Source organism: Lethenteron reissneri, chromosome 49, assembly GCF_015708825.2.
Source record: "Lethenteron reissneri isolate LAM-NWPU_2019-01 chromosome 49, ASM1570882v1, whole genome shotgun sequence".
NCBI lineage: Eukaryota > Metazoa > Chordata > Hyperoartia > Petromyzontiformes > Petromyzontidae > Lethenteron > Lethenteron reissneri.
Window position 1 is genome coordinate 2,954,994 of NC_083827.1, and position 26,399 is coordinate 2,981,392.

General features: G+C 49.8%; 1 protein-coding gene across 1 annotated transcript in view; it reads left to right on the forward strand.

Annotated features, from left to right (window-relative positions):
* Positions 1-1,659: 1,659 nt before the first annotated feature.
* Positions 1,660-26,399, forward strand: part of LOC133354888 (neural-cadherin-like) — a 76,151-nt gene continuing 51,411 nt past the window's right edge. The window contains 2 exon segments of the mRNA XM_061572040.1: positions 1,660-2,094; positions 17,628-17,965. Of these exon segments, the coding sequence (XP_061428024.1) occupies positions 1,796-2,094; positions 17,628-17,965 (637 nt within the window). The 5' untranslated portion in view covers positions 1,660-1,795.

Below are 26,399 nucleotides of genomic sequence, written 5' to 3' on the forward strand. Positions count from 1 at the left end.
TTTTTCAGAAGCGACCTGACGGCAGACGATAGCTCAACGGAGCAGCTTGTCACGTGGACATTTATATCAGCCAACGACTCGAAATGCGTGTGGCTTCTACATGTGGAGGGAAGACCCGAAGGACCCGGAGAAAAAAAATCCACGCAACTACGGGGAGAGAGGGAGAGGCACGCACACTCCAAACACACAGGCATCAATCTTGATATGAAGGCATCGTCAGAGTGGGGATCGAACCATGTACCCCCCAGTTTATGTGTTCAAACACAGCGCGAGATAGACATTCAAATATGCAGCCACACGATGTTTTATAAATACTGTCATGAATTACAAATACACACCAGATATATAGACGCATATTAATCCATACGTACGCCTTCATATACGAGTCCATGCCTTCATATATTCGTCTCCTCGGTACTGACGCTTGCAACAGATAATTATTTAAGGCTGAGACGACCTAATGAGGGGAGGACAGAGAACTGCTTCAGACATCGCTCGTCACTGATGTTGGGGCTGCTGAACGGGATCGGTAGGGCGGTGCTCTCACCACCGCGCCACCGCTCCCCATTCACATTCACTGCACTGCATCCGTGTCTCCGTGTCCCTGTGTCTCCGTCGTCTCATGTATCCACGTCACCGTGTCTCCGTGTCCCTGTGTCCCCATGTTCCCACGTCCCCGTGTCGTCAGTTAAGCTCGTCGTAAGCTTTCGCGACCAACATTATCCATAATAGAGGTTTTTTTTGGTTTAGATCGCGAAAATAAAAATGTGTCGTTAAACCCGCCACCACCCGACACAGCCAATTAGTAAGTTTTGTCACGTAAACAGAACATGCCAATTCGTTACTAGCTCAGCACACCGGTGTGTTGGAGAGTAAACCCACAACATTTACAATCTGAGTACGACGTTTCGCCAGTAATTACAACCGGCATCATCAGGCGACAGCCAGATTTGTGTAGAAATCCTCCTTTTGTTTCGTTCCTGAAATCCCTGTGCCGTCCCCACAACCCCATGTCGTCGTCAGGTAACCGGGCCCTGTGTGCGCACATCATCGCCGGCAGTCACACCGTGAATCGCGCCAATCATTGTCCCACCGCTCCACCCTACACGTGCCACAGCACTCGGCACTCACGCTCTCCAGACCCACGCGGAGGAAGGAGGAGGTTGGAAAGCTCCCTCCTCCTCCTCCTTAATAAAGCCGATTATGTGGCGTCCCAATAGATTTGCGCCGTGCCGAGCCGCATTCACGTCTCTCGCACAATAAGCCAGCCAGGGGAAGCCGTGCGCTGGGGCATTGCACACACGCACACACACGCGCGGTGTGTCGCACAGAGAGACACACGCGTACGTTGATCGATACACACAACAGCGGCGGCAGCAGCAGCGGAGCGGCGTATCGCACGGACTACAGCCGCTCACAACTGCGGGGCTCCAGTTCGACGCCTCCCTTCTCCGTGGTCGCACTGAGATTTGCTGCGGCTGCTGCTCCACCTGCTTGTGCTTGTGCTGGTTTTGTTTTTCATATCGCTGCTGCTGCTACTGCAGCTGCTAGCATAGCTGTTCGGGGCTTGTAGTGGTGGTGGATGCAGCAATTGCGTTGCTTACTGCCGCTGTAGCTACTGTCACAGCTGCTGCTGCTGCTGCTGCGACTTCTGCTTGTCGTAATTAGTCTGCTACTGCTATCGCCGCTGCTGCTGCTGTCGCTGCGATAGCTACTCCTGCTGCTACATTTACCGCCGTCGTTGCTACAGCTGCTGCTACTGCTGCAGTGGCTGCTGCTACAGCTGCTGTCCACGATGGCTCTGCCGTGTTCGAACTGCGGCGCTGGCTCCCTGGTCCGTGTGGCCTGGGCCGGTATAAGTTCGAGTCTGGGTGACCTTACGAAGAAGAGGCGCTGGACGATGATTATATCGACGATGATGAGCATGACGATGATGAGGAGGAGGATCGTTGTGGTGGTGATGATGTTGATGATGGCGATGATGACATCGGCGGACGATGCGATCCCACGGGGGGATCTGACTGAACCCCGATTTCGACGGCTCCCGGCGGCCCAACGGGGTCTGGGATGTGGGGATCTCGAGACGCGGAACCGGTAAGAGGGCATGGGGACACGGGGACATGGGGAGACGGGGACACGAAGACATGGGGACACGTGGACACGGGAACACAAAGACATGAGGACACGGGGACACAAAGACATGGGGACATGGGGACATGGGGAGACGGGGAGACAAAGACACGGGGACATGGGGACACGTGGACACGAAGACATGGGGACACGGAGACACGGAGACGTGGGGACACGGAGACACAAAGACATGCGGACACGGGGACATGGGGAGACGGGGATAGTGGAACACAGGGACATGGAGACACGGAGATAAGGGGGTATAGGGACACACAGGGATACGCAGACATAGCGAAATGTTAGAATTGAGAGATTAGTACACTGGGATAAGGAGACATGGAGGTAAGCGGACACGGGGACACGGGACCGTGCGCGTGTCTGTATAAATGTGAAAGGTGGCACAGTGGTTGGCACACAACGCCTACGAACTTGGCAATCCGGGTTCAATTCCCAGCCACGGCTAACGCAACATTAGATGGGTATACGTCACGGTGTGTGAGCATCAACACGGGAGAGACAAAAGCGGCTGGTTGTGATAGCCGCACCACTTGCATGTGCGCCACATAAACCTCAAGGTGTGCTTGCCAACAGCACCTGTGCACATCGGTGGCAGCTTGAATCATTGCCTCCCCCTAGGTCGACTCAGCCTTAAATTAGTACCACTTGCGGCTACACGCTCATGAACATCGCATTAGGAGACAACGGCAGCCGCGTGTGTATATTTGTGTGTATGTGTGCGCTACGAACCCGGCGATCTGTGTTCCAATCCCGCATCACGACCAACGCCGGATGACGATGATCTGACTCGGTCCTGGGCCTGTCCTAGGTCGACTCAGTCTCAAATGGGTATACGTGGTGCGATGTGGAAACATCGCCAATGGGGAGACAAAGGCGGTCGGGTGCCGTGATGGCCACCCACCCCCTCGTGTGGCGTGCTGCTACTCACTGGCCGTGCTTGACGGCCGTCACTCAGTGATTTATGTAAATTATAATGATGTCTTCGGAAGGCTAGCCAGAGAGGTGACATTTAGCACGGATTTAAGTTAAATATATCCTGAACAATCTAGATTTGAAGCTTTCGTGACCGCAGGAATCCATACTCTTTGGTTCTTTCGGTAAAGTCAAGTAGGTATAAATAAAATAATTCACGACGTTTCGGGCGCAACACAAGTATCCGTCATCATGTTTTCCCACCTGATGACGGACGCTTAGAGTTGCGCCTGAAACGTCGTTATTTATTTCATTTCATACCTACGTGACTTTACCGAAAGAACCAAAGAGTATGTCCTCACAACTAGAAACATCCGAAAGTCGAAAAGTGCAGACTAGAATTATTTTTCAAAATCAAGATTAGAAAAATTAGAGCGCAGAGAGATTTGATTGATTGCTCTGACAGGGTAGTAGGGTCAGCCCAGAGTCCCACATCGCTCCAACTCTCGCGCCAAACACTTACCAAAACACACGACCCAAACAAATGACCTCCAAGTGAACCGAGTAATTCGCCTTCGTTGGAGTGCGACGCTGAAGCCGATAGAGAGCGCACCGTGGGGGTTCACTTTGCGCTTTCGTCGGCTGCTCTGTGAGCCCGGTTTACCCCAGTTCGATCCCTGGTCACATTGTGGCATTGGTTACATCAGGGCTCCCCAACCCCCGGGCCACGGACCGGTACCGGTCCGTGGCCTGTTAGGAACCGGGCCGCACAGCAGCAGGAGGTGAGAGCGGTGAGTCCGCGCGTGGCCTGCCCCCATTGTTTAATTGACCACTTCCGTACGCGCATCTTTCCCCCACGGCGCACTTGCCTCAGTCAGAGTTTTGGTAAGCCCACACACAAGCTAATCCCTGGCCAAAATGAGTAAAAAAAAAAACGTCGCTGGAGAGCTTCTTTGAAAAGGGGTAAAGACCCAATGATGACCCCCCGCCCCCCGGTCCATGAACAAAATTGTCTTCCACGAAACTGGTCCCTGGTGCTAAACATGTTGGGGACCGCTGGCGTCATGTGAACCTCAACTAGCTCAGCTCAACCTAAAATGAGCGCCTCGTGTGGTCACTGAGAAGACAAAGGCGTCCCGGTATGCATGGTCTTCGTCGCACTTTTGTGCGTGCCTTTTGGCGTCATCTGGTCGAACACCATATGAGACTAGGCTCTAAAGAAAGCTGTCTCTGGTGTGGACCAATCAGTTTCAAAGACAATGCATAAATTATCAGAGTATTGTTTTTTGTTTGCATTTGACTGCAAGTATTGTGGTTAATGTAAACATGATTCCTTGAAAAGGTGTCAGTTTTGTTGCCAGAAAAAAAGGGGAAAAACCCTATTAGTATACCTTCGACATTCTTATATTCTTGGGTCTTTCGGTAAAGTCACGGAGATTGAAAAAAATTATATAATTATTCGACATTGTTCACGAGTACTCGCTGACGGTGGGCCTACTGTGGTACAATACTCAAGTGAAACCCTGGCTCATAGTATTTTTGTAGTTACAGGATCAATATTGTATTATTAACCAATGAGATAGATTCTTATATAAGAATAGGTTTTACCCTCTCGGGCAATAAAACAGTTGTGTTAACATGTTAAAACACCAAACAGAAACCTTTTGCGAGAAATCATGTCAGCTTTAACCACACGTACTTGTGGTGAACATGCAAACAAAAACATGCTCTGGTAATAAATGTATTGACTTTAAAACTGATTGATCCACACCAGACTAGATAGATCCTCGTCATGTCAATCAATATTAATAAAATCGTTATTTTAAGAAAATCGCCTCTGCTCACATTACATTTTCCTAAATAGGAACCAATCTATCAAACAGTTGACATGCTCCAATATAATGACAAAAATGCGACTCTTTTATTTTGCTGTATTATACAAATATATAACATTGCGGAATTAGCAAAGCACAGCAAATTGACTTACTGAATCCATCTGTGTGGAGATTTGTTATCTGCCACACCAAGCCAAACACTCGCTTTTGGCATTGGCCAAATATCCCAAGTTGGCAGGACCCTCCTGAAAAGAGTCGTGGGACTCAGTGAGACTTTCTTCGATACATAAAATGACGTTACTATTATTCTAATGAAGCTGATGTATTGGTGTTGACTAAGACGGGATTGTGTTTTTAATTGTTTTAAACGAGAGGGAGGAACATGATTTATTATTTAAACAAAATAGGATGTCCGAATGATGGCGTCTGTAGGTCCATTTGTTTGTTTGTTGTTGTTGTTTGGTTGTTGTTTGTTGTTGTTTTGTTGTTGTTTGTTGTTGTTTGTTTGTTGTTGTTTGGTTGTTGTTTGGTTGTTGTTGTTGTTTGTTGTTGTTGTTTTTGTTGTTGTTTGTTGTTGTTTGTTTGTTGTTTGTTTGATGTTATTTGTTTGATGTTGTTTGTTGGTTGTTGTTTGTTGTTGTTTTTGTTGTTGTTGTTGTTTGTTTGTTGTTGTCAATGTCGATACGTTTCTGATCCGCACGTCACAGCTGACGATACCCACTGATTGAAAACTTTCTCCTTCGGGCACTTCGGTTTGCTACGAATCACGATCACAACTCACAACTCAACTCCACTCCACGCTGGTCTCGCCCAACTCCTTGTGTAGCCCCAGTAGCTGCCTAACGCAGCTCATTGTGAGTGCAGGCACGCTTCTTTGCACACTTTTTATTATTGTTATTATTTTTGTCTGCAATTATCATCGTGAGTGCCCATGATATAACAAGTTCAAATTAGATACGAGACAAGACAGAGACAAATGAAAATTAAAAAAAAGTTCCTTGGAAAGACGAATCTGTTTAATGTGTGTGCCGTTTAAATATCAATTGCTGCTGTGTGTTTAGCCTTTGCAGACTCTGCCAAGGAATTCGATTGAAAACTAATTCCTTTAGATTTACTTGTTCTGCTTAGTTTGTTGTCCTTCCCCGCATCTCTGATTAGCGTGGTTGGTTACGTATGGTGCGAAAGAAGTTCAACATACATAGATTATGGAATGGCTTTGATGCACATCCTGTACGTATGTTGAACTTTTTTTGCACCGTACGTAGTCAACCGTGCTGATGCCAGAGCCGCAATCAGCACCTGCCCTCTCGGCTCACGCACACTGCCGAGTTTTCTATTCGCGTCTCCACAACTTTCATTAATCCATTTGTCGAGTGAAATCGTTGAATTCGGCGCTTCTCCCCCAGAATTTCGCTGGAGTCGAACTTTGCATCCGTGTTCATGACGATCTTCAATTGTTTTGTCGTCGCTTATTTTTTTTACGTGCTTATGATTATGACCATGATAACCTGATATGGTTGTTACTTTCTTAAGTTTAGTCGAAGCCTTGTTTCTAAAATCAGTATATAATTATGTATTCATCAGGGGGTTATCTTCTGATGCTGATGCATCACGGTGTCGAGATGTTAACTACCTCGCCTGGTATACAGGAGGTGGTGGGTTTGATCCCGACCCTGACGCCTGCTGAGTTAGCCTGTTCTCTCTGTGGTCGCGTGTATTTTTCTCCGGGTCCTCCTGGTTTTTCCCTCCACATTAAACATCAACATCCGTTTAGTGTATTTGGCTGCTATACATTTCGACACGTTAAGCCACTTCGTTGAGCTATCTTTATGGCCAGTTTGTTCCTGAAAAAGAGCGACATCGCTCAGTGGGCCTTATCTGGTCAAATAAAATTCAGTTTAGTTTAATAGCAACCATCGTGGAGATGGAGCGATTCTACGATGCGCAGGAGCAATATACAGAATTGTGACAATCGCAGGATTGTAAGGGATGGTGATGGCACTGAGAGGCATTATTGAATTAAGCAGTGGATTAATATATGCCAGGAATTAAACTACATTTTTGCGTAAGGAGGATGAAGATTACTGATGGGAAAAAAACACTGGACCAGGTGGTGTAACTGTGAACAATATGAACACCAGCGAGATCACTTGATGGTTAACAACGAGCAGCTCTGTTTACTGAACGTTAACACGGACAGATGAACGATCTCAATTCATTAAACGACGCCTCACTCATTCTTCAATTCAATAAGGGGAATACAGAGCGACGTCAAGGGATCACCAGACACTGAATCTAATTCAAGACTATAATCTACACAATTTGGAATTACAGAACCATTAGATTACACATCCATTAGCATCTTACCACACGCAGGTAAATTGACAAAGTTCACTGGGAGAGGAATAACGGACGAATCAGAGACCCAGCGACTACGGGAGGACCAAGCGAAGTTTGGAAAAGGTTTATCTACTTTGGAGCACTCACATCAAACTGTAAGCCAGATTCTAGAAAAGACCAAGGAATTGCAATAACCATTGTGCCTGATCGTTGGAGGCTATGATTCGGTATTGATACAGCCATCCAAACTCTCGCAAAAACTCAACCGTAAATTGAAAACTACTTTGTAGATTATTAAAACCCATTTACAAAAACGGAATAACCACAATTACACAAATACATACACACATGATAAGCCACTTCGTTGAACTATCATTTGTGGCCAGGTCGCTTCTGAAAAAGAGCTACATAGCTCAGTGGACCTTGCCTGGTCAAGTAAAAGCAAATATAGTTTAATCGTTTACTTTAAATAAGAGATAAAACAAACGTAATGCAGTATACGAGGAGCGGTGTCGCTATTGGTCCAACACGTTCACACAAACAGGTTCGCTAGGCGACATTGACAGGGCACTGGGATGCTCTAAAGAGGGAAATAAAGAGGCGATATGAGCTCAGTCATGGAAAGCCACAGAAACCAGTCTGCCGTGCAGCGTTGTTGTTGTTGGTGGTGGTGGCTGTGCACGTGGCCTCTCACCCAGCACTGTGGAGACGGCAGCTAGGGTTGCTGGACCACCACACGTGTGTATGTGTGTGTGTGCTGAACTTATTTCGCACCGTATGTAGCCAACCGTGCTAATCGGAGGTGTGGGGGAAATACAACAAACTAAACACAAAGTTGCAAATAAATTGGTTTTCAATTTAGATTATTTAAAAGTGCATTGCTCCAGAGGCTTCCTAATATCAGAAGGAAGAGCGTTCCAGCGCATCTGAAAGCGCCGCGCGATGTTGCGGTGACCACCGCCTTTGTTCGATGTCCAGCAGCCAAAAGCCGCTGCCGCTGCTATTGCTGCTACCGCTACTGCGAGGATGACGACCGGAGTTGTCGTGATGGTGGTGGTTGATACTCCTACAAAGATGTTGTGGAACTCACTCCCAGGAAAAGGCAGTACAGCAAGCGGGCTGATCTCCATCTGTTTCCATCTGTTCCTCGCTGTGTGGTTTACCGCCGGTGCTCCGGTTTCCTCCTGCCACGTGAATTCACAATTCATATATCGGCTGAAAACATCTTATTAAATAATAACCCATTGTTGCAGGACTCGCTGCGGCTATCATGGATAAATGTTGTTATAATTTTAAATAAGGCTTTTATCTGTGAATGTGTAATGAGTTTGCGTGTTCTCCACGTGGTCGCGTGGGTTTTCCCTCCACATTTAGAATCAACATCCGTTTAAAGTATTTGGCTGCTATACATTTCCACATGATAAGGCACTTCGTTGAGCTATCTTTCGTGGTCAGATTGTCTAAAAAAATAGCTTTATAGCTCAGTGGGCTTTACCTGGTCAAGTACAAAGTTTAGTCAAAATCTGCCATGACGTATGGATCGGAAAGACGAACCTGACAAAGTTGTCCCATATTTCTCATGCAGATTTTTTTTTCGTGCTCAAATATTTCAACCAATCAATGCATTTTATTTTTTGACTAACTGGTCAAGATTCGGATTTCATTCGTCAGTGTCTGGCCCACAGAGACACGAACAGACACACGCGAGTGTGCGTGCTCGCTCATGTCCCCCTGGCCTATAGCTGTACAGACGAAGGGGCTGTTAGCAAGCAAGCAAACCTCACCCGGTCGCCGTAATCTCTCCCGCGGTTGTGTTTACTTGCACGGTAACGTTTAAGGACATATCGATAGAGGGCAGGTACAGGGGATGTTTCCGATATCACTTGTCGCTGCTCTCTCCATACCAACATGCACACAATCACACAACAACAACCGCCATTCGCCACTAAGTGGCGGGGACGTCACCACGGCGCTTGTGCCAGGCTAGGTGCACTTAAGGCCACTTGAAGTGTCGAACGACCGCTGGCAGGAGGTCACGGGACAGACCCAGGTGCCATGGGTTGACTGACTGAGATGACTGGCTGATGCACCAACTGTGCCTCCTATTGTGCCAACTTGCTGTGCTTTCTCCACCCGGAGCCCCGCTCATTGTTGTGAGCGACGCTCACAACAACGACTGCCTCCAACTGCCCAGTAGCAACGGCGTCCTTCACGAGCCTCCTCCACAAAGGCCGATCTTGACACCGCTAGTACCGGTCATCGGCAAGTCCACTCAGCTCCACATCATCTTGTACCGCATCACACCCAACATACACAAACACATACATTAGAGCACAATCTACATACACGCACGAATACGCAGTGGCACATAAACACGTTCGCGAATAAATACAAACGTACATTTACAAATAGGCAAAAAAATACAAAGATTTCCCGTATAGCCTTTAGTTAACTGTTAGGGCAAGTGCTATTGGCGACTTCCAAGTAAGGTTGGCACGGCACACTAAGGGTGGGTGGCCAACGCCACGCTTAGCCGCCTTTGTTTCCCCAGTGCTGATGTTTAAGCCGCACCGGGCCATCATATTCAGGCTGAGGCGACCTTCGTGAAGGTCCAGGACCGTTGCAAATATCCATCGCTGTTATTGGTCGGTAGCTCAGTGCGCGAATCAGAATATGCGTCGATATCAATTCCTTCAGGGTAAAAGGGGAGATGTTCGCTTTTTATCGGCTTTAGTGTCACATTCCACGTGTACACATACGGGAGCAGTGGCGCAGTGGTTATCGAACTGCGCCCTGAGCCCTGGCCAACTGAGTTCGATTCCCGGCCACGGCTGACACCAGCGACGAATGATAATGGAGGCACTCCTGGGTCTCCTTCACCCACCAAAGGCAAAGATCCCCCGTATAGCCTTAACAGACTGTTGGGGCAAGTGCTTTTAGCAAACACACGTGTAGGCCGCAACGGTACACGAAGGGGTGGGTGGCCAGCACCACGCTCGGCCGCCTTTGTCTCCCCAGTGACGATGTTTACACCACACCAGGTACTCATTTGAGACTGAGTCGACCTAGGGGAGGTTCAGATAGTCGTCACAGGTGTTGCCATGAACGAGAATCGAACCCGGGCGCGCCGAGTTCTTCGCGCAGGGCGCGAACCGCTACGCCACCGCAACTACTCCAACCCACGGTGACAAACCCGCGTTGACCGGCGTGGTGAAGTATGGTCAAATAATCCTACAATGCCGTACACGGAAGTGGAACGAGGGACTTCATCCAGCAGCGCATCGACAAAGGGGCTGTATATAGTCACAGTTCATTTTTAATTAGACGATTATTGTTGCCAGCGTTCTTCTCGTTTCGTCTGGGCATTCACAAAAAGAGGGTCGAGGTTTTTCTCTGTGAATGATCCCCACCCCCCCCCTGCAGCTGCCCCGTGCGAGAGCCGCTGGGGGTGATCAAGCGGCACGGACCCCGCGTCCATGGGCCTGACCCAACAATTTAGCCGATAACGTTCACGGCTAGGAAGCGCGTGTGCGTGTGTGTGTCTGTGTGTCTGTGTGTGTGTGTCTGTGTGTGTGTCTGTGTGTGTGTGTCTATGTGCGTGTATCTGTGTGTGTGTCTGTGTGTGTGTCTGTGTGTCTGTGTGTGTGCGTGTGTCGTCCGGCAAAACAACCTCCTACCTCCTCGCGGTGCCGGACGGGCAACACTGTCGTGGGCAGTGCTGTGGGGGGAGGGCCAATGCCCATTGGCCTCTCCCCTCATGGCGTCTGTGACCACCACAGTGGCTAAACGGGGGCTCTGGACGGGTGTGAGGGGCTGGTAACCCCTCCACCTTCAATTAACCACCACTAAACCACGAATTAAACATAAACCTGTAACAAATAAGCTTGTGCCGGAGGCCCCGGGGGGTCAGGCTTTTATGACGTCTCCTGGCCAAACCCCATTTGGCGGAGCCAGGAGATTGAATTTTCACCCTCGGGGCTCCTCCAGAAACAACAAAAAACCATTGCGGATGGCCACGTGGAATGTTCGAACGCTCACTGCGGAGGAGAGGCTGCCACTCCTCTGTCGGGAGCTGGACCGGTACCGCCTGGATCTCTGTGGCATTCAGGAGGTCCGGTGGACCGGTTCTGGCTCCTGCCACCATGAGGGGTGGACAGTCCTCTACTCGGGGCAGGAGACTGCCAAACAACAGGGTGTGGCTCTTCTTCTGAACAAAAGAATGAAGGGGGCGTGGGAGCGTGGCGGTGAGGTGTGGGAAGCTGTAAGCCCCAGGATACTTTGGGCTCGCCTTCCCATCAACCAGAGGCGAGGAGTGGTGGTCGTGGTTACTTATGCCCCCACCGAAGACGAACATCCGTGGAGGGATGCAGGCAAAGCCGATGAGTCAGACTCTTTCTATGACCTCCTGTCACAGGTGCTGGCTAAAGTGGCCACTCGGGACAGAGTCATCTTGTTGGGTGACTTCAATGCCCGAGTTGGTCATGATGCTGATACCTGGTCTGGAGTGATTGGAAGGCATGGGCCAGATCAGCTCAATAATAACGGTAGGAGGCTGCTAGATTTTTGTGCAGCCCATGGGCTTGTAATTACCAACACGCTCTTCCGGCATCGGCGCATCCACACAACATCATGGATACATGCCGGGTCCAGGCAAGAACATCTGCTGGACTACATAGTGACGGACCAGCGGATGCGAACCCATGTCCTTGACACCAGGACCTACCGTGGAGCTGATCTCTCCTCTGACCATCGACTAGTCATCTGTAAGATGCGCCTGCCTTTCTTCCACTCCGGTGGTGGGTGTACACCCAGGATCCCATTCCAACCAAAAGTGGCCTGGTCTCAGTTAGCTGATGAAAGTTGCAAGCGAGAATTTCATCATCGCTTGCAGCTGGGGTTGGCATCGTCCCCCACTCCACCTGATGTCGAGGGGAAATGGGCGAGGTTTAAGACTGTGACTCATGCAGCTGCAATGGCTGCTTTGGGTACGCGGTCCAGACCTCCCCAGAAACCCTGGCTGACAGAGGAGGTGTTCAGGTTAATTGAGAAAAAGCGTCAGGCCCACTCTCATCGCCTACAGCATCCCACGTCAGAGAATGAGGAGGTTTACCGCAGCCTTCGCTCAGAAGTTCGGAGAGCCGTAAGGCGCTGTAAGGATGGGTGGTGGTCGCGGGTTGCTGAGGAGATGGAGTCTGCCTCAGTGGCCCGTGATCACAAATCACTATTTAACTCCATCAAAAAAGTAACCTGCAGCGCCACACCTATTACCATCATTAGAGGAAAAAACGGTGATCCAATCTCCGACCCCCAGGAACAGGTTTGCAGATTTGCTGAGCATTTCTGTGAGGTCCTGGGGGAGGGAAATTCTCTCAGCCAGGAAAACATCATGGCACAAAGTGGTGATAACCCTGCTGAGGCTGCGGTGCCTCAAATATTGGAAGAGGTCACCCCCTGTGAGTGGCTGGCGGAGGTGCCAGCTGTTGAGGAAGTACTGAGGGCGATCCGGAGTCTGAGACCAGGGAAGGCATCGGGCAGAGATGATCTCCCAAGCGAAATGCTGAGGGAGGGTGGCGTTTGTGCACAGACTGCCCTATATGACATCATAACAACAGTCTGGACCACTGGACGGGTTCCGCAGGACTGGAAGGATGCCCTGGTGGTTCCCCTCTTTAAGAAGGGGGACCGTACCGACTGTAACAACTACAGGGGCATCTCACTCCTCAGTGTGCCGGGTAAGGTCCTGGCAAGGATTATTCAACATCGCCTTGCTAGGCACGCTGAGGAGAGGCTTGCGGAGCCCCAATGCGGTTTCAGGAAAGGGCGGTCCTGCACAGATGCCATATTTTCTGTCCGTCTGCTACAGCAGAGGTGTAGGGAATTCCAAAAAGACCTACATCTCTGCTTTATTGACCTGGTCAAGGCCTATGATACCATCAGTAGGCCTGGGCTCTGGGTTGTTCTTCGTGCTTTCGGAGTCCCTGACCCTCTGCTCACGATCATTAAGGACCTTCATGATGGTGAGCGGGCCCGGGTAAAACTACGTGGCCGGGAGTCGGAGCCTTTCCCTGTACACCTTGGGGTGCGACAGGGATGTCCTCTGGCTCCCACATTATTTAACATCTATTTTGACCGCGTAGTTCGTGAAGCCTTCAATAGCTGTACCGGGGGAATTTCCATTTGGTACAGATATAATGGGAGGCTGATCGACGCCCGGGTGCGATCAAGGGATGGCTCCCTATTGGTCAACCACGTTATGTATGCCGATGATTTGGTAATAGCTGCTCACTCAGAGGAGGAGTTGGAGACGCTGCTGCTGAGACTGGAGCGTGCCACTAAGAGGTGGGGCCTTACCATCAGCCCCACCAAAACTAAGCACCTGCCTGGGTATTTTGTACCATCGGACACTCCACCCCCACAACTCCCAATTGGTGATGGGGCAGTTGTGGAGAGAGTGGAGAGTTTCCCATACCTGGGCAGTGTGCTTATGACCGGCTCCAGTCTATCAGCAGAGGTCTCACTCCGAATCAGTCGAGCGGCAATATCTTTTCATCGGTTGCGTAACGCTGTGTGGAAGCTACCTGGTCTGTCGCTCCGCACGAAGCTTCAGGTCTTCTCGGCCACGGTCATTCCCTCCCTTCTCTACGCTTGCGAGACGTGGACCCCCCTGGTGGAGCATCTTCGCCGGTTGGAAACATTTAGGCTGGCCTGCCTACGATCCATCCTGGGTTTAACCAGGCTGGATTGTGTGAGGAGCTCACAAATCCTTGAAAGATCTGGGCAAAGTCCCATCAGTGAGCTCCTCCGGCAGGCAAGGCTGCGTTGGCTGGGTCATGTAGCCCGCATGCCCAGCCACCGCATGCCTAAACAGCTTTTGTTCGGCCGGATCGAGGGGGCTAGACGGGCGCGGCACGGGCTGGAGAAGAGATGGAGTGATGTGGTACAGGAGGACGTGGAGCTGAGTGGACTTGCCGATGACTGGTACCAGCGGTGTCAAGATCGGCCTCAGTGGAGGAGGCTCGTGAAGGACGCTACTGGGCAGTTGGAGGCAGTCGCCCTCCAACAACAACGGAGGGCGGAGGAGCGACGCTCACAACAACGAGCGGAGCGCCGGGTGGCTAAAGCACAGCAAGTTGGCACAGTAGGGGGCACAGGTGGTGCATCAGCCAGTCATCTCGGTCATCTCGGTCAGTCGACCCGTGGCACCTGCTGGGTCTGCCCCGTGACCTCCTGCCAGCGGGCTTTCGACACTTCACGTGGCCTCAAGGTGCACTTGGCCTGGCACAAGCATCGTGGTGACGTCACCGCCACTTAGTGGCGAATGGCGGTTGTTGTTGTTGTTGTGCGTGTGTCTGTGCGTGTGTCTGTGCGTGTGTCCGTGTCTGTGTGTGTCTGTGCGTGCGTGTGTCTGTGTGTGTACGTGTGTCTGTGCGTGTGTCTGTGCATGCGTGTGTGTGTGCGTGCGTCTGTCTGTGTGTGTGTCTGTGCGTGTATCCGTTTATGTGTGTGTCTGTGTGTGTACGTGTGTCTGTGCGTGTGTCTGTGCATGCGTGTGTGTGTGTGCGTGCGTGTGTCTGTGCGTGTGTGTGTGCGTGTGTCTGTGCGTGCTTGTATCTCTGTGTGTGTGTCTGTGCGTGCGTGTCTACTTCGCGGGGCAGCGGTAGTTTAGTGGTTAGCGCTATGCTGCGCTACGAACTCGGTGACCCGAGTTCGATTCCTGCTCACGGCCAACGCCGGTGACGATTATTTGAATCGGCTCTGGGCCTCCCCTAGGTCGAATCAGTCTCAAATGAGTACCTGGTGCGATGTGTAAACATCGCCACTGGGGAGACAAAGGCGGCCGGGCGTGGTGTTGGCCACCCACCACCTCGTGCGCCGTGCCGGCCTTCATCGGTGCTCGCTAACAGCACTTGCTCCAACAGTCTGTTAAGGCTACACGGGGGACCTTTGTCTTGTGTCTACTTCGTGGGGAGCGGTGATTATCTAAACGGGTCATGTGCCTCCATTAGGTCGACTCAGACTAAATTTAGTACCTCTTGCAATGTGTAAATATCGCCACTAGAGAGACAAAAGCGGCCGGCAGTTGTACCCACCACGTCACCCCCATCGTGCGCTGTGCCGGCCTTCATAGGTGTACCTGATGACGGTTGCTTGTATTGCAGTCGAAACGTCGTACTCTATTATTTAATTTATTTTCTTTCTACGTGACTTTACCGAAAGAACCAAAAGAGTAATTCCTGCAGTCACAAAAGCTTCAAATCAAGTTTCATACGTGCCGGTTTGTTTGACCGTCCAACTAAAATCCACTCCTCATGGAACGCAGATGAAAGGCGTGGTCACGTTGATTCTAGATTTGAAGCTTTCGTGACTGCAAGGATTCATATTCTTAGGTTTTTTTCGATAAAGTCACGTAGGTAAAAAAATTAAATTAATCAAAGTAAAATAAAAATAAAATAAAAATAAAAAATAAAAATCATGACGTTTCGGAGGCAACACAAGCTTCCGTCTTCAGGTGGAACCGTCACAGCACGATAGCTGTATCAAGTAAGAGAAATTCCAAGAAAACAGTCCTTGTATATATATACTGGTTGAGGGTGGGAGGAGCCAAGGTAGGCCCTGGATTGACTGTTTAAGAAGAGTCAGTGGGGGGCCTTGGGCAGGAGGCGGCACGTCTAGAAGGGACCGATACCATCCGGTGGTCGACACTGAAGACGACATTGAGCAGCCGAAGTCGGGGAACGCGCACTCGAGAGCAACGTCCATCGCGGAGATGGAGCGATGTGCACGTGCGAGGGTGGATGGCGGGGGCTTGGGGAAGGTCTCTTAATTCGGCAGTGGGTACATCATGATTGGTTGATGTCGATTACCACGAAATCCGCGACGTTTGTCGCGATCTTGTTCCTTTTTGCTCGCGCGTTCGCTGCGCGGCGCAGAGAGATGCCGTGGGGTGACAGCGCCCGTCTGAGCGTCATATAAATGCAAATCGTGATCCGGACTGTAATTCATTTCCTATGGGAACCTGAGCCGTGTGCCCGTATGCCACCATCACCGCCACTGCCGCTACCACCACCACTACCAGCCAAATACTCTAAACGCCTGGTGTTGATTCTAAATGTGAAGGAGAAAACTTGAGCACCCTGAGAAAAATCCAGGCGACGACGTGGAGAGAGAGAGAGCGAGAACATGCAAACTCCGAATATACAGCAGGTGTCAGGGTCGGGATCGAACCCACAACCTTCCGCATACCAGGCGAGGTAGTTAACATCTCCTAGCCACCGTGATGATGATGAAAGAGAGACACGCAAACTCCGAATATACAGCAGGCGTCAGGGTTTGGATCGAACCCACGACCTCCAGTATACCAGGCGAGGTAGTTAACATCTCCTAGCCACCGTGATGATGATGAGAGAGAGAGAGACGCAAACTCCAAATATACAGCAGGCGTCAGGGTTGGGATCGAACCCACGACCTCCTGTATACCAGGCGAGGTAGTTAACATCTCCTAGCCACCGTAATGATGATGAGAGAGAGATACGCAAACTCCAAATATACAGCAGGTGTCAGGGTTGGGATCGAACCCACAACCTCCCGCCTACCAGGCGAGGTAGTCAACGCTAAGGCTCACAGGAGGCGGTACACCCACGGGTTCGCCCCCACGTGTGTTGTTGGAAGTGTGTTCATCACCGGCTGTGTGTCCGTGTGTACGGTCTGCAAACGGCCACTCTGCGGTTCCATGTCAATAACGCAATGATCCTAAGAGGAAACAAAAACGGTACAATTGGCGACGTTTCGGACAATGACTCTTACTCATCGCAGAAATGCTACGGAGACGGGTAATTGCCCAGTATACAATATAATAATCAGTATTGGCCATGGTCGATCCACTGCTGGATGAAAGTTTGATTTAATAGCTCCATCTCCTGAAAACTGATTTTTGTGTTTAATTCATTGTCCTTATCCCGCACCTCCGATCAGCATGGTTGGCTACGTAGGTAGGTATGTTATTGGACTTCTTTCGCGCCGTACGTAGCCAAGTGCGCTCATTGGACGTGCAAGGGAAGGACAACAAACTAAACACACACAAAAACAGTTCTGAAGAAATTAGTTTGTCAATCTAGATTTAAAAGTGCAGAGCTCCAGTGGCTCCCTACTATCGGGAGAGCGTTCCAGACGGCCGCGGAAGCGCTCGATGCAGTGGCCGTCTTTGTTCGACGGCGAGCCAAAAGTACGGTGCGAAAGAAGCTCAACATACATACGTGCCAGTGTTATATATATATACACACAGTTGTTTGCTGTTCGGGTCGCGCTACTGGGGAGTGTGTTGATCAATGTGTACAACAACAACCACAACGTCTCTCTACGGGGGTTGTCGTTCTCTCTCTCTCTCTGCCTCAGCCCCAGGCGAGCCACGGCAACGCTCAATCTCAGCGCCGAGGTTTCAGAAGATGCCCGCCCGGGATCTCCCGTCGCGCGGATTCCACAGGGCAGGTTCCTCCTAGCCAGGTTCGAGCTCGTGCCTGAGCCCCAAGAACACGGCCACCATCACCACCACCACCACCACCAGCAGCAGCTACACCCGTGGCTCACGCAGCTCCCTGCCGACCAGACGGGCACTCACCCGGCACAGGCCCTGGCCGTGGATGGGGCCACGGGGCAGGTCGTGACGGCGAGGACTTTGGATCGGGAGACGGAGCCGCAGGTGACCTGCACGGTGCGGGTTCGAGATTCGAACGGTGAGACGGAGTTTTCATTGTGGGGCGGGCAAAGGCGCAGCACTGCAATTTCTCGCGCACGCCACTGGTGGCAGAAGGGCTCCCGCTATTTTGGCCTACTCTTTCACGCCGGACAGACGTCTCGGTAGGAATGAGAATACCCACACTCGAGGCCACCACACGCGACTCGCCCGTTTGACTGTGAGTTTTATTACCATAAATTAGCAATTCGAATGTAGTCCACCCCCCATGTCACGTCGTTAATGCCATGCCAGAGGCAACAGCGGCGGCAGCAGCAGCAGCAGCATCATTAACATAATCACAATCACTTGCAGTTGTAGCATCAATATCAATATCACCATCAGCATAATCAACATCATCGTTATGTCTCATTTAAAACTCCCACTGAGACTCAAGTTTATTTTTCAGGAGCGATGTTGCCGAGACCACCACCTGCTTACGCGTTCGTTTTGCGCGGGGGTTTCTCTTTTATTTTCTTCACTATTAGCAGCAGCCTCGGATTATGTCGAACAGAGGCGGGCATTGAACCGTGAGAAATTGGCGCAGGGGCCGGCCGAGCGAGTGGCCTTCAAAAGAGCGATCGATTAGAGAGAGAGAGCGAGAGCGAGCGCCTCTTTGCTCGGATGCGCTGATTTGAAACGTCGCCCAACAAACGCGCCCGAGACACCGCAGGGTTATGAAATAAACAACGCAGAGGCCAACATCGCGCCACTCATACTTTGCCAACTTTGAAACTCTCCGTGCAACTTGCGCCTTGGCTTGTGGCTGTGTACGAGCCTTTTAAGATTCTGTTTGTTCGTGGCAATCTTGTAATGGGGTCCCACTGATATGGTACGCATGCAGCTGATGGTATGAAACAATTTTTGTTTTACATATATAAATCTCGTGTACTACGCGTGTTTGTATTCTTGTTACAAACAAATGTTCATAAAGACAAAGATCCCCTGTATAGCCTTTAACAGGCTGTTGGGACAAGTGCTGTAAGCGAGCACCTATGAACACGAGGAAGGTAGTGGCCAGCACCACGCCCGGCCGCCTTTGTCTCCCATGTTTCTACATCGCCCCAAGAACTAATTTAAGGCCGAGTCGACCTAGGACAGGCCCAGGACCGGTTCAGATAATCGCCACTGTTGTTGGTCGTGAGTGGGAATCGTACTCGAATCGGCGTGGTTCGTAGCACAACGCGCTGAACACTACACTACCGCTCCCCACATTCACATAGACATTAACACACATAGACAAAGATCCCGCGTATAGCCTTCACAGACTGTTGGGACAAGTGCCATTAGCGAGCATCTCTGAAGACCGGCACGGCACACGAGGGAGTGGGTGGTCAGTAGCACCACGCTGGGCCGCCTTTGTCTCCCCATTGGCGATGTTTACACATGCCACCGGGTACTCAATTTTGTGGATGAGTCAGTCACACGCACACATGCCTGTACACACACACACACACGCTCCAACACACACACACACTCCAACACATACACACACACACACACACCTGTACACACACGCACAGACACCTGTACACACACACGCTCCAGCACACACACACACTCCAACACATACATACACACACACACCTGTACACACACGCACAGACACCTGTACACACACGCACGCTCCAGCACACACACACACTCCAACACATACATACACACACACGCACACACGCACACACACCTGTACACACACGCACGCTCCAGCACACACACACACACACTCCAACACATACATACACACACACGCACACACGCACACACACATGTACACACACGCACGCACGCTCCAGCACACACACACACACTGCTGGTGGCTTGAATGCTCCCCCGCGTGTCCCAGGGGTTCTCTGCCCCTCCTGAGCCCCCCCCCCCCCCACTCCTTCCGTGCCCCCACGCAGCCATGCGGAATGAAACGAAAAGCGACAGACGAGACCGGGTCGCTGAGCGGAGAGCAGGGATGTGGGAATGTGATCGTTAAATGTCAAGACACACACACGCACACACGTGTATGTGTGTGTGTGTCCAACACGCCAATAGAGAGCATGTATACATACACGTGTATGTGTGTATGTATCCACCCACTACAATACAAGACATCCATACACACCACACATGTATACATGCACGTGTATGTGTGTATGCATCCACCCACTACAATACAAGACATCCATACCACACATGTATACATACATGTGTATGTGTGTATGTATCCACCCACTACAATACAAGACATCCATACACCCCACACATGTATACATACACGTGTATGTGTGTATGCATCCACCCACTACAATACAAGACATCAATACCACACATGTATACATACATGTGTATGTGTGTATGTATCCACCCACTACAATACAAGACATCCATACACACCACACATGTATACATACACGTGTATGTGTGTATGCATCCACCCACTACAATACAAGACATCCATACACCCCACACATGTATACATACACGTGTATGTGTGTATGCATCCACCCACTACAATACAAGACATCCATACCACACATGTATACATACATGTGTATGTGTGTATGTATCCACCCACTACAATACAAGACATCCATACACACCACACATGTATACATACACGTGTATGTGTGTATGCATCCACCCACTACAATACAAGACATACATACACACCACACATGTATACATACGCCAAACAGACATGCTCGGGCTGTTAAAACAGGTTAAATTGCGTCACCGGTAACCGCTTACAAAAAGAAAAAAACACGGTTATAACGGTTACCGGTTTGTCGCACGAATCGAAATGTATCTAGCGACTCACGGTAGCGTTGTTTAACTTTTCAACCGTAAACATTTAAGGCAAACGTGCCACGCGGTGACTTACGCCGCCGTGCCGTGTGTACGTTCGCCGACGCCACTCAGTTCGTTCATTCACGACTCAGACTCCACCGGATATTGATGCCGGCTTGCCGACTCATCGGTTCTGAAAGCGGTTAGCGGTTTTTGCTTTAGCGTTGATCACTCGACGATCCCGCCCTCGCCCAATACAAACCAACGTGTTAGGAAAAAAACGGACGCGGATAATGAAACACGATTTCAAATCGCGGATTCCACAATCTCCCCTCCACCGTTACGCGCAGCCACAGTCAAGGGGTGTTCATTTCCTTCCAGGGTGAGTGACAGCGCGGATAAAACTTCTTTTTCTATCCTCTCGCTCCCTGCCTCTCTCTCTCTCCTTCTCATCCAAGCCGAATGCAATAACGGCAAGCGGGAGAAAACTCCACACAAGAAGACAAAGCGATGCAATAAATGAATCGAAGGCCCCTTCTCTGGAAGCTCTTCGCACACGGGACACACAAAGGCTCGCCGATGCGATGGGTATTAGGCGGAGAGCTCATTACGATGGGATTAGAGAGCTCTTCTCGAGAAGGGATGTTAGCTGCCGCTGCTGCTGCTGCTCCAGGTTCTCATTGCAGAGTCACTCACTCAAAAGCCGGGGCTGACTGGCCTGCCTCTCTAAACTAAATTGTTACATTTTTTTTTATTCTACCAGGAAAAACCCACACTGAGCTATATATAACTATTTCTTTTTTTAGAAGTGACCTGAAATTTACAGCAACCAAATTCTATAAAACGCGTGTTGGTTATAAATGTGGAGGGAAAAACCGGAGGACCCGAAAAAAAAATCCACGGGACCACGGGGAGAGAGACACATTGCAAACTCCAAATCTACGGGATCGAACCCACGACCTCCTGCATACCAGGCAAGGTAGTTAACATCTCTCCTAGCCACCGCGTCTGCCTGCAACGCCTGCCGCAATAACGAACCACAATCTCATCACCTCCCTGTACCCGCCTCCAAGCGAGACGAAAGAAGAGGAAGGGGGCAGATTAAATAGACGAGAGGCACAACAACTCCGCCACGACGATGTAGAATTCAGATTTGAGCGGTGGCGCAGTGGTTAGCGCACTGCACGCGCGTTGCACGAACCTCGCGATTTGAGTTCTGTCGATGGTTCCCCTGGCACGGCTACCGAGAAAGGGGGTGGTGTTCAATCCCCAACCCCTTGGCATCCTGTAAATGAGTGTCTTATTGGTATGAACGAGAGAAAATGCATGGAATTGTTGATGTGTATTGAACCCTATTTATAAATCTTGACATTCCGGGAGAGCGTTAGCTTCTAGACCCAATACTGAGCTAACATCAGCGGCGGGTGATCTCTGATACGGCCCTAGGTCGACTCAGCCTTAAACGAGTACCGGTCTTGTTGTGTTTAGACATCGGCGCTCGGGGGAAACCGAGGCGTCTGGGCGTGTTCATGGCCACACCGCCACCTGCTTGTGTGCCTCTCCGACCTTAATAGGTGCTCGCCAACATTACAGCCTGTGTGGCTATAGGGGGATATCTTTCTTAGTCCGTGTATACGCCTCTGGAATTAACAATGCACTGTATGGACCAGGTGTGGTGTATACATGCGCCTTGAGTGGTATTAAATCCTTAGATTGACACCCGTGACTTCATGTGCCTCTCTGATCCTCGGCTATTAACGCTGAATCACAATAACCCTGAAGGTGTCTCTGTGAAACTCACCTCGAAACTGAGACCCCCCCCCCATAGGAATCCCAAACGTACATTGATCTATGCGAGTCTTGGATAACAATAATGTACCCTCCGAATCATGAATTTGCCTTTGCCTATCTGAGCCTTGGGTATTCATCGTGAACTTTACAAATCCTAAAAAGGCTTTAATCTGGTTATCTGAGAGCATAATACAAACAGTAGTGGGTGTTAACTACATATATAACAGTTATCATAATTGCGTCTAGTCTGATATAACGCATAGTTGCTTTGGAACCACAGACGAGCTCGCAAAGTAGCAGCCAGGTTGAGCCGGCGCTACCAACAATTGCCCAAGCTCTGCAGTTCTCTATATATTAAGATGTTTTAAGCCAATTAATGAGCGTTTATTCGGAATGATTTCCCATCCTGGTTCACAAACTCAACGAGCACGTGGGCTTGGGCAGGACACGTGGTGGCTACAAGAGGGGACGATGGGCAATGGACGAGACTGACATTGGAATGTCAGCTAGGGCAGAGAATGTCTCCCCGCGATCGTAGGGTGCCAAGGTGGTGTTAAGTTACCTACCTCGCCTGGTATACAGAAGGTCGTGGGTTTCATCTCGACCCTGACGCCTGTATACTTGGATTTTGCATGTTCCTCCTGTGGTCGCGGGGATTTTTCTCCGGGTCATCCGGGTTTTCCCTCCACATTTAGAATCGACATCACGCGTTTCGAGTATTTCGCTCCTCTAAATGTCCACAGTATACACCACTTCACTGGACTATCATTTGTGGCCATGTCGCTTCTGAAAAAGACGCTATATAACTCGCTGGGCCTTACCTGGTAAAATGAAATAAATAAAAATAGGTTAAGATTATAACATTGAAACCTAAAAATCCTGAATGTGTCTTAGTTTGGCTCAACGCGTGTTTGTGCACAAGTCGTTTGCTATGACGATGGTTCCTTGCCGTGTACAGACTCAGCCACGGGCGTCCTCACGGAACCCTCAGATATCCCGACGTGGCTGGAAGGAAGTGGTATATATATTTATAGTTTGATGCACTTCTATGAACCCATTGAAGTTTGATTGAATTTGACTTGATAAATGCCACCGAAACATGATGTAATTCGACGTGAAAAGTCGCGCCGCAACGCAATAAGCTCGGACGTGAACCACATGATGAGATGTGACGTGAAGAATATGAACCTGGCGTGACTAAAACTGACCTGGAAATATCAACGGGGATATGATGGGAATGATGATGATTATTATGAAGGTTGCCCTAACAATTACCGGGCATCGCTCTATTGCTGCGAATGTGTGCGCGCGCGTGCGTGCGTGTGGCTTGGTGAATATCGTTAACTTAAATTAGCAATCCACTCCTTTCCTTCGTACGGCTAATGATGTTGATGGATAGCAACATCTGTGATCTTACATTGTGGTGCCGTGGTGGTGAGATGTTATCTAGCTCGCCTGGTTTGGAGGAGGAGGTTCGTGGGTTCGATCCCAACCCTGTATATTTGGAGTTTGCATGTTCTCCCCGTGGTCACGTGGATTTTTCTCCGGGAATTTTCTTAGAATATTTGGCTGCTATACATTTTCACGTGATAAGCCACTTCATTATTGTTATTATTACACGCTTTTACTGGTAGGAACCTCCTGGTTCCACCAGCCCACAGGGGATTATTGTGTCCGTCCGTCGTGCAGGAAGGGGCTGGGTGGGGAGGGAGGGGAGGGTGGGGAGGGGAGGGTGGGGAGGGGCTGGGTGGGGAGGGTGGGGCTGGGTGGGGGGTGTGAAGGTGGGGCTGGGTGGGAAGGGGCTGGTCACCCCGTGGTGCCCTTATAAAACTCAACGTTTAACCTACTCACGCCGGCTTGTGCCCGCCCTCACAGTCGGCCATATTTGTGGAATACACCACGCCGCCGTTGACCCTGGCCATTGACCGAGCAACCCAACGTTCCTACCAGCGCCCTCCGCAGGAATGTGTTTTTTAACTCACTCTGTTCTTGTTGTCGTTGTTGTATCCTCAAATCTTGTAACTCAATTTAACCCACTTCCCAATGTGGTATCGCTGCAAACTTGGTATACTTATGTAATACTGATGACAATACTATATTCTATCATGAAAAATAACAAAATATATATTTTTAAACATTCTTTTTATATGTTATGTTTCGGCTTGGGTCTAATTGTCCGTGGTCAACTCACGTTGGCTGCAATTGCCCACGGTCCCGTACGTTATGGCAAGCTTCGGGGTCTCTTCCTGGAGTCGTGGAGTTCTTCCATTACTAGTACATTTCATAAAAGCGTGTTTTTTAAAAAGTTTTTTTAAATATATATATTTTTGGCTAGGTTGCTTCTGAAAAAGAGCTATGTAGCTCAGTGGGCCTTGCCTGGTAAAATGAAAACATTGTTTATAGTTTAGTATTCATCGGTGGTTAATGCGCCAGATCATTGCGTCAGTGAGTAGTGGAGTATAAGCTCCGACGATGCCTCCTTCTTCGTGCAGCAATACCCCGGTTTACGTCGGGGATGCGTTCCTGAAATCTGCAACGAATATCGAATCGACGTAAATCGAAGCGATGTACAGGGTAGGTGGTGGAGGCGAAGGCTGAGAGGAGGCGACGGATAACGATAAATGACGGATGACGATGTTGTCAGCGACTGCAGAGTGGATTGAGACGACGCAAATCAGGTAGCGGTGTTCATCAAGTGACGACGTCTTTGCGAAACCACGTAGGTCGGGGTATGACTATATTTGTGAATCGGGCACAGAGTCTTTGCTATATCTGACCACGGTTTCTGTTCCTTTGCAGTGAACGCAGTCGCCGCACACTGCCGGAGAGGTTTTGTTTAATTTTTTTACAATCTAGATTTGAAGTTTTCGTGACTGCAGGGATCCATACTCTTTGGTTCTTTCGGTAAAGTCACGTAGGTAGAAAATAAAATACATTAAATCACGACGTTTCGGGCGCAACACAAGCGTCCGTCATCAGGTGGGACAACCACAGCAAGAAACAATTGCTGAAGTGGGCATCAAGTGTCCTCATCCATGAGAAAACCATTACCACCCCCTCTCCCCCATCACCCCATTGTTGTTCGGATCCTGGTGCTAATGAAGTCTAGCCGAGGAATGAATCAGAATATTTATACCGGAAGAATCCGAAGAGCTTTCAAGCTCGTTTTTACAGTTGTCCAGTAGAGACGGCTCCGAACGTTACAACAACAAACAGTACAACACACATCTCATAACGCCATCTCGGAAGCTAAGCAGGATTTTTGAGGCTTGGGTAGTGCTCGGATGGGCCATCACCATCCGCGCCATGCACGCAACAGCGCTATGCACGGCATACTCCACCGTTGTACTGTACCATGCTCCAACGGCTATGCTCCCCGCCATTCACCAACCCTCATTGACCAGCATGGTGAAGTCGGCACTGGCACGCCCCGTAGCCTTGAACCTCTGTAGTGTTCTGGACATCTGAACCTCATGGCGGGACCCCGGGGTCCCGAATAAACGGAAGTCAAAATCGTAGTTAATATTACATTTTTCGATTTAAAGCTTTCATGACTGCAGGGATTCATATTATTGGTTCTTTCGATAAAGTCACGTAGAAGGGAAATAATAAAATAATGAAAATAAAACATAAAACGTCATATGTTTATCATTTTATTATTTCCCTTCTACGTGACTTTACCGAAAGAACCAAGAATATGAATATTTAATCAATTTTTGGCGGCTCCGTCCCACCGCGCACATCAACGCCGCGACCCGCCAGAAATCAGTCCTCTCGTTCTTCACCGAGCACCCGTCGTTGCCAAAATTGCCGTAGTCACAAACAAAACGTTGAAACTTTGATTAGCGCATCGTGTAGAGCTCGTC